This window comes from Delphinapterus leucas, chromosome 1, assembly GCF_059928025.1.
Source record: "Delphinapterus leucas isolate spDelLeu-1000000601 "Yukka" chromosome 1, BTC_Dleu_Yukka2, whole genome shotgun sequence".
NCBI lineage: Eukaryota > Metazoa > Chordata > Mammalia > Artiodactyla > Monodontidae > Delphinapterus > Delphinapterus leucas.
In genome coordinates, this window is record NC_143129.1 from 107,207,305 (window position 1) to 107,220,832 (window position 13,528).

A 13,528-nucleotide genomic window follows, 5' to 3' on the forward strand; every position below is an offset into this window, starting at 1 on the left:
GGCATCCGGCGGCCATTAATGGCTCAGTGTGTGAAGACAAAGGGAGCCCTGTGGAGGGCTGGGGGTGGGGGAAGGGGAGAAGCAAGCTCTCCCGGCTCCCCGCCCTTCTCCTCCCTGCCCCTAGTGCCAACAGCCCAGCACGCGGCCTGGGGTGCAGGGGGGCCTTTCTTCTCCAGCCTCCTGCACACTCCCTGGCTCAGCTACGGGCCTGGTCCCGGGACGAACCAGGAGCTTTGCTTTATCGGATACTTGCTCACTGAGATGCAGTTCACGTGACAAACGCAAACCTGACACCTCACTAGAAAGGAGAAAACGGGAAGCCTGTACCAAACATGAGAACCGAAAGATCCCCTTAGAGGAGAGAGCTGAGCTGGTGGGAGAATCTGCCCTTGCTGAAAGATTTAATGGGCGTGTGGAAACCCCGGCTGCCATGCCTGCGTGAAACAGTTAGCAAGCAACACACCAAAGGATGCCCGTGGGCCACCTGAAATCAGTTCCCGACCCTTTCCGGGGCCCTATGATTCCAGAACTGCTATCAGCACCCGGCGAGGGACCAGAATGATTTTCAGTTGCCAAGCACCCTCCCCCAACAACCAGGATCTCCAGGCTCAATGCTGTTTGCCTGCTCTCAACTAGGGAATTCACCAAGGAGGCGGCGGTTCTCTCAAACCAACTTAGCCTAGCAGCCGCACGTCTGGAAACAAAGGGCTCTCTGTGTTCAAGGGCAGTGCGAGTTGTCACAGCCTTGAGAGCAGAGCATCCACTGGCTAGAGGGGTGGCGACTCTCCGCAAACCAGGAAATGGGAACTGTTGTATGTCTGGCTCCCTCTCCACGCTGCGGCGTCCCCCCTATAGCCGCCTGTGGGTGCAAGCGGTTCTACTGTGTTCAAGGGTAATGAGTCAGCAAGGGTAACGAACCAACCTCTGAGATGGCGGACATGACGGAACGAAGTCAGGGCGTTTCCTCATCTTTTTTAAGGCTGCAATGCATTCCTGTGTAGGTATCTCAAATAAAACACAAAGGCACCAGACGTGTGTGTACACTCACTACACTAACATGTATATACATTCTGCAGTGAAAGAAAACAAGTGCTCGTTGCTTTTTGGTTAAAATCTAATTATTTGGATTTCAGAGTTCTGCCCGGCTACTTGATCTACTGCTGGAAGGGTGCTTCTTACCGTGATAACTGTAGACACAACAGCAAACCCCAGCAAACACTTCATGTTCTCCCTTTCTGTGTCCAATTCTGTGCTGAGGTCATTAGTGTAGTCATAATACAGCCACCATAAGACACCACAGACAACTGGAAAGCAAAACACCAGCAGAACTCAGCGCACATGCCATGAGGTAAGCATCCGCCCCTCCCTTCACACCAGGCGGCCCTGCTCAGGCAGTGGGTCCCAAACCCCTGGGGCTTTGCAGGCACTGACCGGCCCTCTGAAGCAGCTGGATGGGGCCAGCTGAGGACCTGCCAGACCTGGGGTGGCTGCCCGTCTCTGGGAGACGCAGGGAGGTAACTCCGGAACACAGATGTGCCCTGTCAGCCTAGCCCATGGGTGGGGCTGGGTGTGAGCAGGGAGGAAACCACACTGACGGGATGGTGAAAGGAACAATATTAGAGTCTAAAGTCTAAAATTTCCAAGTGAGCTCTGCGGGTGACAACTCCAAGGGCAGCCTGGATATTGGCTTGGGCACCTACAAAACTGGGCGGACGCCTCGACATTGCACATGCTCTGCATTTAGGTACTAAGTGCTACCTGCAGCGCATCCACAGTGACGACAGGGAGGTCACAGTCGTCTTTACTAGCCGTGGGTGGGGAAGGCACCCTCACAAGCCATAGTGCGTGTCCTCCAGCACCTGCACGCTGGGCACCTGTGATCTGCAGAACTGACTGTTTAGGGGATGAAACCCCTACGGTCATGCCAATTATTAAAAATTAAAATATCCTATACTAGTTCGGAAACAGCTGCTGCCTTGAGCTCCCTGCGTGCCTCTGCCCCTCGGACCTTCTTCCCCGACAACTTCTGGATGGATCCAGGATCCAGCACTGAAAAGGAAAACAGTGGGCACCGGGCAGCGTCTCCGGGACCCTGCCCCAGCTCAGGGCCTGCGTCTCTTCAGATTGGCCGGAGCCTTTGCATGACAATGTGGGTACCCACGGGTGATGTGAAAATTCAGAAGACATCCTTTAAAGCAACGGTCCCCAACCTTTTTGGCACCAGGGACCGGTTTTGTGGAAGACACTTTTTCCACGCACAGGGTGGGAGGTGAGGGGATGGTTCAGGCCGTAATGCGAGCGATGCGGGAGGATGGAGAGCGGCAGATGAAGCTTCGCTCCATCGCCTCCTGCTGTGCAGCCCGGTTCCTAACAGGCCTCGGACCGGGGGTTGGGGACCTCTGCTTTAAAAGGGCTTCCAACAGGCATTGGAACTGACTTTTAGTGGTGTGGAAACCAGTACCACTCACCTGGCCGGCTCATCTGAGAGGCGGCACAGTGCAGAAGAGACAGAAGGCTGAGCAGGAGGAACTCTGCTGTGATCTGTGAGACGGAAGCAATCCTGTGGTCCTCCCTGACCTCTCTGGGCCTGGGTCTCCTCATATGTAACATAAGGGAGTTGGACGAGAGACTCTCTAAGACCCCCTGTAGCTCAGCAATGCCAGCTTTTAAGTTCTACACTTAATGGAAAGGCTTTTCATTTAATCAAGAAGAAATCAATCAAGTGGAAATACTTACACAGCAATCCCAAAACAATCAGTGCAATGAAAATGTGAACCAGAAGGGTGGTGATGAATCGGAAGGTGAACATCATGGCCAAAGACAAGGCTAGAAGATTAAGCAAAACATATAAATTCTAACAAGCACCAAGGCATGAGGGGGATGATGATGGGGCTGGAACGCCTAAACCTTCCAAAAGAGTGAGGGCTGAGGACTTCCTTCAATCTCTAGATATCCTGGACATCTACCAAAGAAAAAAACAAGACACACCCAGGCCCCTCTCTGAAGCATACACAAGTTAGGTCTGTGACAGTGCCACTTCCTGAAAGTGCTAGCATTCTTCTTGAATTAAAAAAAAATTCTTTTAAAGCAGGTATTATTCCCCAAAACCCTAAACTTTCTTTTTTTCTTTGAAGTCCAAATGAACCATCTAAAATTTTTTATCAAACTTAACTCTTTTGATTTCATAACTTATCTAAAGTTCTAATTTTCTGTTCTCAGATACTCTCATTAAATATGAAAGATGAATGCCTTTAATAATGAAAAATTTAAGATTATAAGATGTATGTATAAAAATCTGCACATCTGTTTCCAATTCGGGAGTTTTTAAGCCTATGAATTTATTCTAAGTACTTCAGTGAATTTATAAATACTATATTACTTTTTTTTCTAAACAAGAATTCAAGATTACATATAGATATTTGGGTGTAGTGGTTAAGAACATGGGTTTAGAATCAGATAGGTCTGGGCTGAGTCTCAGCTCTGCACCTCTGCTTGGCCAAGCCTCAGACCTCTCTAAGCCTCAGCTTCCTCTCCTGCAAACGGTGATAGGGTTCTGATGAGGTTTAATGTGTTAACAGCAAGCAGGATGTCTGGCCCATCTGGGTCATAAGAAGTCTGGAAGTTACATAACGGTGGCTAGTTAAGCATCCCCAAGCATTCAGGAATTAGTAACCTTTAGGTAATGAAATTACGGAAAACTCAATTTGTAAACTGGCAAAATTATGTTAATGGCTGATCAAAGAGTTTCTTTCAACCTTCCAAGGTTGGGAGGCAGCCGCTGTAAATAACGGGGTAAATAAGAGGCCACTACTATTGCCTACAGCAGCAGAGAGAACTAATTCGTTCAAAGAGAAGGTCGACTCTTAAAGGAGCTCATCGAGCTGAAATAGCAAATGGGAAGTCAAACGGTGACGAGCGCCTGGGGGGCTGCTTCCAGAAAGGCCGGGAAAAGGCATGATCTGGCTCAAGACCTTGACCCTCCTACAACCCAGCAGGCCTGTTCCTAGGAGGAGCTGGATACATCAGGTCAATGCCCTCTGATGCTATGCCCTCTATGCTACATGCAATGATGCACACACCTCCTTCCCTTGCTCACCAAGCAGCCTTGTGATCGGGCTTGCCTAGGGGAAGAGGGCTCACGGGCCAGAGGACATGCGTTCCTGGTACTTATCATGGCCACTTCACAAAGTGGCAATCTGCTCTGCACATCCATCCTTATGCAGAGCTGAGGGGCAGGCCCTGGAAGGCGGTCACTCTCTAAGGCAGCCCCACCTAGTGAGGCCTCGGGGCAGAGAGCCAGCTGGCCTCTCCCCAGTCTTACTGCCCCCTGCTCCACTTGAACCTGAAACACTGAAAATAACTACAAAGAAAATATATGAAGTTTTATATTTAAGTCAAGAGGCTAATTTCCATTGTACAACATACATAAGTGCTAGAAACTTTGGTATAAATAGTCACTGAAATAAAATTAATTGAAAATTACCGAAGGCGAGGACACAGAGACCGAGGATTGTGTCTCTTCCTGACATTATTCCACTTAGAATTCGATGGAGGGCGTCAACATCATTGATCAAAACAGATGCAAACAGGGAATAACACTCAGGAGTTTGAGGGATGCATCGATTAAACAAGGGAAAAGACTTGCTAAAAAATAAAAGAATAAGTGGCAAAGATGTTTACTTAATTACTTATCTTAAAAAAAGATGTTTATTTAAAATTCTCAGCAACCAAAATGTATAAGATCTACAATAATAAAAAGAAGTTTAACATCTTGTTTGCAGTCTACACCTTACAAAGCCAGGCATCTGTGCTGCTACAGTGCTCAGCTGATGCCCGGATGGGAAACTGATTATGGAGACCCATAGACACCAGGAACCTAATCTTGGGGAGTGACATTGCTGACTCTCATGTCTTGGCCCTTCCTGGATAACAAACTACCAACTCCAACGCAAGAATCACATTTCTTTTATGAACTATTAGAGATAAGGACTGGCTCAATCAAAAGCTGTACTAATGAAACCACCAGCTTTATTTCTATCCTCTTTAAGAAGACGTAAAAGCCTTGAGAGTTTTGTTACAAACAGAGTGAGTGCTTAATAAATGAGTGATAAATGTATGAATGAAGCTGTGGTTGATAACTGCCTTGGGTAGATGAGAAAGCTGACCTCCTTTGGGGCCCTTCCTGAAATGGAAAAATGCCCAGGAATGTTCATCCCAATGAATCTTAATGAGGCCACACATACCTTCACAGCATCCTGCTCTTCCTTCCTTCTGTGGGCCCCAAACAGTGGAAATAATCCTGATCCAAGAAGTGCCAAATTATCTGACAAGTTGCTAAAACATTAGGCGGTCGCCAACATCGCATTGCCATGAAGGCAAAATGCCTTCTGAAACCCCAGTGAAGCTCAACACAGAACATACAGCAGGATCTTTCTCAGGAGTCACAACAGTATGTGAGAGCTCCCGAGTCACTGAATGGTGATTTAAGAGAACAGTAATACAACCGAGCCGTTGTGTTTTTTAAATTAAAAATTTTGCAAGTGTGATACATTCACACAGCTCAGATTCCAAAAAGGTGCAATAGGATAAACTGTGGGTAACTGCACTTTCTTCTCCTTGGGCCACGGAAATACATTTCCTCACAGGCGACCGCTGTTTTGGTTTCTTGTATATCATTCTAGAGACGTTTTTAGCATACACGAACGTAACAGGAAATTTAAATAGGAGTCTGCTGCTGAGGCTCGAAGATAATAAAAATTATATCCCCAAATGAGATGCCAGACCCCACCAAGCAGGGCTTGTCAAAAGAGAGGTAGGAGAAAACTGGTTATTCTCTTAAACCTTCACCCACACTGAATATAAGAGTGTTGGAAGTTGGAGATTAGAAGAGCATTTTATAAAATAAACTTTTAATTTTGGAATAACTTAAGTGTTACTGAAAAATTGCAAACATGGTACAGAGAGTTTCCATGTACCTTCACTCACCTCCACCTAATGTTAACATCTGACATAGCCACAGCACATTTGTGAAAATTAAGAAATCAACATTGGTGGGCTTCCCTGGTGGCGCAGTGGTTGAGAGTCCGCCTGCCGATGCAGGGGACACGGGTTCGTGCCCCTGTCTGGGAGGATCCCACATGCCGTGGAGCAGCTGGGCCCGTGAGCCATGGCCGCTGGGCCTGCACGTCCGGAGCCTGTGCTCCGCAGCGGGAGATGCCACAACAGTGAGAGGCCCGCGTACCGCAAAAAACAAAACAAAAACCAAAAAAAACATTGGTGCTACACTATTAACTAAACCACAGTCTTTATTTGGAAGTCACCATTTTCCACCAATTCCTTTTTCTGTTCCGGGATACCACACTGCATTTATTTGTTGTGTCTCTCTTGGTTTGTGACAGTTTCTTAGTTCTTCCCTATTTCTCATAACTTTGACACTTTTGAAGATTCATGGTCAGGTATTTTATAAAATGTCCTTCAAGCTATAGAATGACCCTCACATTTTCTCATGATTAGGCTGCAGTTATGGGTTTATGGGAAGAAAACCACAGAGGCGAAGAGCTATTCTCAGAGGATCACATCAGGGGACACGACAGCAACATGACACCACTGCTGAAGTTGCCCGAAATCACTTGGTTAAGGTGGCTGGTACCTGCCAGTTTTCTCCACTGGAATCTGACTATTTTTCTCTTTCTACACTCTGTTCTTTAGAAGTGATTCACTAAATCCAGCCTGCTCTCAAGAAGAGGGAAATTAAGTTCCACCTCCTGGAGGAGGAATATCTACACACATTATCTGAGATCCTCTATAAAGATTTATCCCCTTTCTCCCATTTATTTATTTACTTAATCAGTCATTTATTTATATAAGTATGGACTCATGGATATTTACTTTATCATCAACCCTAGTACGTAGCTTCAAAATTGCTAAATAGTACCCCGTGAGAAACAAATTTACCAACTAGAGCACAGTGTTTATGTACAGTATTTTAAATTTTTTGGTGGTTTTTTTTTCTTGGCTTTAGCTTACAGTATGTAGTCACAGGGTTATTTCCCAAAGTTACTTAGGCCAGCTCCTTTTCTCTCTACTCCCTTCAGTTAGGTTATGTCATACATTTATAATAAGTTAAATTCATTTGTTGTAGTCTACATTTTATCCTGAGATCTCCTGATACCTTGGTTGATTGTATTTTTTATTTGGATACAGTTGACTGTGTACAGGTGTTGGCAAGTGCATAGACTCACGTACAAGAGCAATTCTAAAGAGATGTTTTTGTTTTTGTTTTGAGAGAGAGAACTGCCATGTGAATCTATCGCTGTCCCTTAGGGTGAGGGATACTACTCCCTCACCCTAAGATGAGAAGTGAGAAGATGTTTCCTGGAAACAGATGAGAAGTGTTTCCTGGAAAATTCAGAGGCTTTACAGACCTTAACCCATGGGTTAAGGTCTGAGCCCTGAGAACGGGGTGGGGCTGGTGTCCAGGATGGTTACATGGACGACTGTGGGGACCTTAGTGGAAAGAAGCTGTGGGTAGCTGCTCAGTGCCTCGGGAAAGGGGAAGGAAGGCCCAACCAGAGGAATAGGGAAATGATCAGCCAGGGCAGAGATGCACTCAACCATGTAAGGGGCACTGCTGGTGAGAAAGCCCATTGATGGAACTTTCCAAATAACCCGGAAAGTGCTTCATGGAGAAAGCTGGCTGGAACATCTCCCAAGCCCAGAAGACTCATCCTAGAATCAGTACTAGTCAAGTAAAAATGCTCCTGGCTCCTTCTGTCTTCTCTTCACTTTTGGTGTGCCAGCCCCAAGAGTCAGAAGCCCGTTTTAGCAAGCTGGGAAAGGAAGGGGTGAGGAAGTAGGAGAGGAGAGAGAAGCAGAGGATTGCACCTCCCCTGACCCAAGCCGTCTCCCTGCTCCTGACCCAACCTGGGGGACGGAGAAACTTCAACTTCCGGTCAAGTTTGAAGTCTGTCACACTGCGCTGAACATTTTAATTCCTGAATTGAAAGTGTCTTTTACCACTTAAAGTGACTGAGTCCTTACTACCTAAAAGTAACCAGAGAAGTCCTGCGAACTGTGTTTTCATTCAGGGTCAGAGAAAAAACTAGTCTGGCTGAATAAATTTAAAGAGACAGAGAAACAAAACTAGAGTGGCTTTCTAACTACATCCTATAGGCTATGTTTGATGTAATGATTATACGTATATAAACACATAAGTCACACTTATATTTCCTTTTTATGGAAAAGGTGGTACACTGCATACTGCTTTATAGTTAGCTTTTTTTTTTTAACTTAATACATCTTGTAGCTCTGCTCATATTAGAATATAAGAGATTCCTCTTATTTTTACTGAGGTAAAATTTACATAAAGTGAAATGTCCAGATCTTAAACATACAGTTAGTGGCTTTTGACAAATACATATGTCAATGTAACCACCAGCCCTTTCAAGGTGCAGAACAGCTTTTTTACCCCAGAAAGTTCCCTCATGCCCCCTTCCAATCAATCTCCATGCCTCTACAGGCACTATTAATCTGATTGCTATAACTAAACATTAGTTTTGGCTCTTGTCTAATCCCATTTAAATGGAATCACACAGTATGCACTTTTCTGTGTCCAGCTTCTTACACTCAGCTGTCACATGTATCAGCAGATCTCTCCTTTAACTGAGTGCTATTCCACTGTATGAATACACTACCACTTGTCTGTCTAGTCTCCTGTTGATTGCCATTTGAGTTGTTTACAGTTTTGAGCTATTAAAAATAAAGCTGCTATCCAGGACCTACTGTATAGCACAGGGAACTATATTCAATATCTTGTCATAACCTATAATGGAAACCTGAAAAATAATATATTTATATACATACATATATGTGTGTGTATAACTGAATCACTTTGCTGTATACCCGAAACACTGTAAATCAACTATACTTCAGTTAAAAAAAGATGCATCATCATCGTTTTTAAAAAGCTGCTAGCAACATTCGTATAAGTCTTTTTAGGGACACCCATTTTCATTTCCCCAAGTAACTACCTAAAAGTGGAATTGTTGGGTCATATGGAAAGTGTATGCTTAGCTTTATAAGAAGCACCAAACGTTTATAAAGTGGCTGCAGCATTTATATCCCACCAGCAATGGCTGAGACTTCTTGCTGTTCTACCTCCTCACCAGCACTTGACATGGTTCACCTTTCCAGCGGGAGCCCTTCTAGTAAGCATGTAGTGATATCTCACAGTATTTTCAATTTGCATTTTCCTGATGGCTAACAATGGTAAGCATCTTTTCATGTACCTATTGGCTCTTTGTTTATCTTCTTTTGAAAAGTGTCTGTTCAAGTCTTTTGCCTGGTTTTATTGGGTTGTTTGACTTTTCGTTATTGATTTAAAGTAGGGATCAGTCAAATTCAGCCCACCATCTGTTTTCGTACATGAAGCTTTACTGGAGCACAGCACAATCCATTTCTTTATGTATTTTCTATGGCTACCCTTGCCCTGCCCTGGCAGAGTTAAGTACTAGTGGCTACTGAGATGATAATGTCCACAAAGCCTGAAATATCTACTATGCGGCGCTTTAAAGGAAAAGATTGCAGATGCTGACTTAAAGAAATTCTTTATATACATACTCTGGATTTAAGCATTTGTCATATATACATACTGTGAATATTTTCTCCAAGACTGTTGCTTCTTTTTTTGGTTTGTTTTGCATTTTCTTAACGGTATCTTTAGATGAATAGAAGTTTTTAATTTTGATGAAGTCCAATGTATCATTTTTTTTCTTTTATGTATAGTGCTTTGTGTGCCCTCTCAAATTTTTGCCTACTTCAAGGCGGCAAAGATATCCTTCTATTTTTCTTCTAGAAGCTTTATAGTTTTAGCTTCTTAGGTTTAGGTCTAGGATCTATCTAAAATTAGTTTTGGTGTGTGGTATAAGGTAAGAGTCCTCAATCAAAATGACCAAGTCATTTCCCCCCATGTCTTTCCACTTATTTTAGCACCATTTGTTGAAAAGGCTTCTTCTCCCCATGAAACTGCCTTGCCACTTCACTAAAAATCAATTGGCCATGTATATGTTACTCTATTTCTGGGCTCTCTATTCTGATTCACTTATCTGTCTATCCTCATTCCAATTTTTTGTGGTACGCGAGCCTCTCACTGTTGTGGCCTCTCCCGTTGCGGAGCACAGGCTCCAAACGCGCAGGCTCAGCGGCCATGGCTCACGCGCCCAGCCGCTCCGCGGCATATGGGATCTTCCCGGACCGGGGCACGAACCCGTGTCCCCTGCATCGGCAGGCGGACTCTCAACCACTGCGCCACCAGGGAAGCCCCCACACTGTCGTAATCACTGTAATTTTATAATAACTTTTGAAATCAGGTGTTATGAGCTCTCTAACTTGGTTCTTCTTCAAGGTTTTTTTTTTTGTGTGTGTGTGTGTAAACCTATGTCTTTAGCATTTTCTATATTTTTTAGAATAAACTTGTCAATTTCTACAAAAATTATATTGGGGCACTGTGTTGAATCTATAGAACAATTTAGGGAGAAGAGACATCCTAACAATATGAAAACTTCCAATTCATGAATTAGGTATATTTCTCTACTTATTTAGGTGTTCTTTAATTTCTCTCAGCAATGTCTTATCAAAGTTTTCAGTTGAGGGCTCACATGTCTTCTGTTAAATATATTCCTAGTTATTCTATACATTTTTGATAGTGCTGAAGATGGACTTCAAAATTATTTCCTAGTTGTTTGCTGCTAATACATAGAAATGTAGCTTGACTTTGCAGTTTGCAGATTTGCTAAATTCACTAAGTAACTATTTTGTAGATTCCTTTGGATTTTCTATGCAAACAATTAGGTCATCTATTAATAAAGATGGTTTCGCCTCTTCCAATCTATTTTTTCCCCTTACTTTATTGCAATTCCTAGGACCTCTATTACAGTGGTGAGTAGAAGTGGTAAGAGCATATATCCTTGCCTTGTTTCTAATTTTAGGTAGAAAGCATTTTATAGTTCACCATTATGTATAATATTAACTATAGATTTCTCAGAGATGCCCTTTATCAGACTGACAAAGTTCTCAGCTATTCCCAGCTAGTCTCTTATTAAAAAAAAAAGAGCTAAATAGTGTTACATTAAGTGATATACCATTATTTATTTAAGCAGCCGTCTATTGAAAGCCATTTAGATTGCTTTAATTATTTTGCTATTATAAACGCTGCAGTGAATAACCTTATACTAATGTCATTTCACACTGGTACATGTATACCTGAAGATTAAATTCCTAGAAGTAGAAATGCTTGATTAAAAAGCGATGAATGTAGGGAGGGGGATCAAGATGGCAGGGCAGGAGAATGCGGAGCTCACCTCCCCCCACAAACACATCAAAAATATATCTACATGTGGAGCAATTCTCATGGAAAACTAACTAGAAACCAGCAGAAGAACTCCTATACCACCAAGGTTGCAAGAAAGATTTCTACATAACCAGTTGGGACAGAAGAGGCATTGGGTTGGGACCTGTGCCCCCGAGAAGCAAGCAGGTCAAGCCACAATCTGGGCATCCGAGTCCTGGGCTCCTGTGTGGAGAAGACAAGCCCCCTTTCCTGCTGGAAAATCTGCTGCGACAGACAGAAGGGCTAGAGAAGCCTAGACTCTGCTTGCAAGGAGTGTGCGACTGCTGTCTTGCTGACAATCAGGGTGGAGAGAGCCATGCACGGATGGCTGCTGCCTCGTCGCACTTCTTAATCAGAAGGGGCAAACACCCTGGCCCTGCTCACTCCACACCACAGCCTGCTGCGAGATCAGGGCAAAGATTCAGTTTAGCTATGCAGAACCAGACCAGGTCACCTGGGGTGTGATCCAGGTGAAGCCACAGAGGCCATTGCACATGGATGGGGCGAGTGGAGCCATAGTGGCCACTGTCAGGGTGAGCACAGGGAGGTGCCACAAGAGCACACAGAGGCTAAGGGCTGAATCTCGGGCAGACAGGCCCTGGTAATTCATCTAGCTACACAGAGACAGCCCAGAGGGCCTGGAATGCGGTCCAGGTGGGGCAGTGATGGCCACCGTCAGTGCATTCAGGAGTAGCAGATTATCTCCCAGTGAGAGCACCCCAGCTAAGCCCACTTCACACCACAGCTTAGCCTAGACCTGGGGCAGACAGGTCCTGGTAGAAAACTGGCACCGAAGCAGCATAGATGGCAGGCAGGAGCATAGCCACCTAAACTCCTGCAGCCACAACGTCCTGACCTGCAGCCCCAGCCCACTCCACACCACAGCCTTGCACTAGATATGGGATGAACACAACAGAGAAAGGGATGCGATCTTGGGCTGCTTCTAAGCAGAGCCATGGGGGCCCACAGGTCCTCTGTGACCGCACGGGCCTCAATTGCTTTAGTATTCACCTCCCTAGGGGTGGGGCACGCACTCAAGGGCAATAGAGCCTGACTGAACCTGACCTTCAGGGCTTCTAATCCAACAACTGGGGAGCAGACCCTGCCCCTGACAGGGTGACAACAGCCACAGAACAGAAGGGAAGCCTCACCTCATATCCTGCACAGGGTCTAGAAACAACAACACGAACTACACCTCCTATCAAGGGGATAATGGCCAGCAAACTCTGAGGGAAGACCTGGCTGGCAGCCATACCCAAGCCAGCAACTTGCACCAAAGACATTGGACATGGACAGTCTACACAGAGATGCTCTCACATAAAAACACCCCTTCAAGACCACAGTAGATAATTGTGTCTCCTAAATTTATAAGACAGAGAAAGTTAAATAAAATGAAAAGGCAAAGGAACTACTCCCAATTAAATGAAAAAGAAAAATCCCCTGAAAGAACAAACAATGAAACAGACCTCTCCAATCCACTACACCCCAAGTTAAAAAAGTTGGCAATAAAAATGATAACTGAATTAAGAAAGATTATTGATAGAAATGCAGATCACTGTAACAAGGAGCTAGAAACTATAAAGGTGAACCAATCAAAAAGAGACAATTCAACTGCCAAGGTAAAAACCAATCTAGAAGCAATTCATAGCAGAATAAATGACACAGAAGAATGAATAAGTGACTGGAAGATAGAATAATGGAAATCACCCAAGCAGAACAGCAGATAGAAAGACAAATGAAAACAAATGAAAGCAACATACGAGACTTATGGGATAATGTAAAATGTGCCAACCTACACATAATAGGCGTTCCAGAAGGAGAAGGTAGCGGGGATTGAAAATGTATTTGAAGAAATTATGGCTGAAAACTTCCCAAACCTTAAGAAGGAAACATATAACCAGGTGCAGGAAGCACAGAGGGTCCCAAACAATATGAACCCAAACAGACCCACACCAAGACATATCATAATTAAGATGGCAAAAGTTAAAGGGAGAATTCTAAAGGCAGCAAGAGAAAAACAAAGAGTCAGTTACAAGGGAACCCCCATAAGGCTATCAGCTGATTTCTCTGCAGAAACTTTGCAGGACCTGAAGGGAGTGGCAAGATGCATTCAAAGTCCTGAAAGGGAAAAACCTAGGATGC

At 44.4% G+C, this 13,528-nt stretch overlaps 1 protein-coding gene across 6 annotated transcripts in view; it reads right to left on the minus strand.

Annotated features, from left to right (window-relative positions):
- SLC44A3 (solute carrier family 44 member 3) overlaps positions 1-13,528 on the minus strand; it is a 91,673-nt gene that overhangs the window by 60,464 nt on the left and 17,681 nt on the right. For all 6 annotated transcript variants that reach the window (XM_030759844.2, XM_030759842.2, XM_089919223.1 and 3 more), the window contains 3 exons: positions 4,484-4,644; positions 2,737-2,826; positions 1,180-1,304 (listed from right to left, as the gene is read on the minus strand). In XM_030759844.2, the coding sequence (XP_030615704.2) occupies positions 1,180-1,304; positions 2,737-2,826; positions 4,484-4,644 (376 nt within the window). The remainder of the gene's footprint in view (positions 1-1,179; positions 1,305-2,736; positions 2,827-4,483; positions 4,645-13,528) is intronic.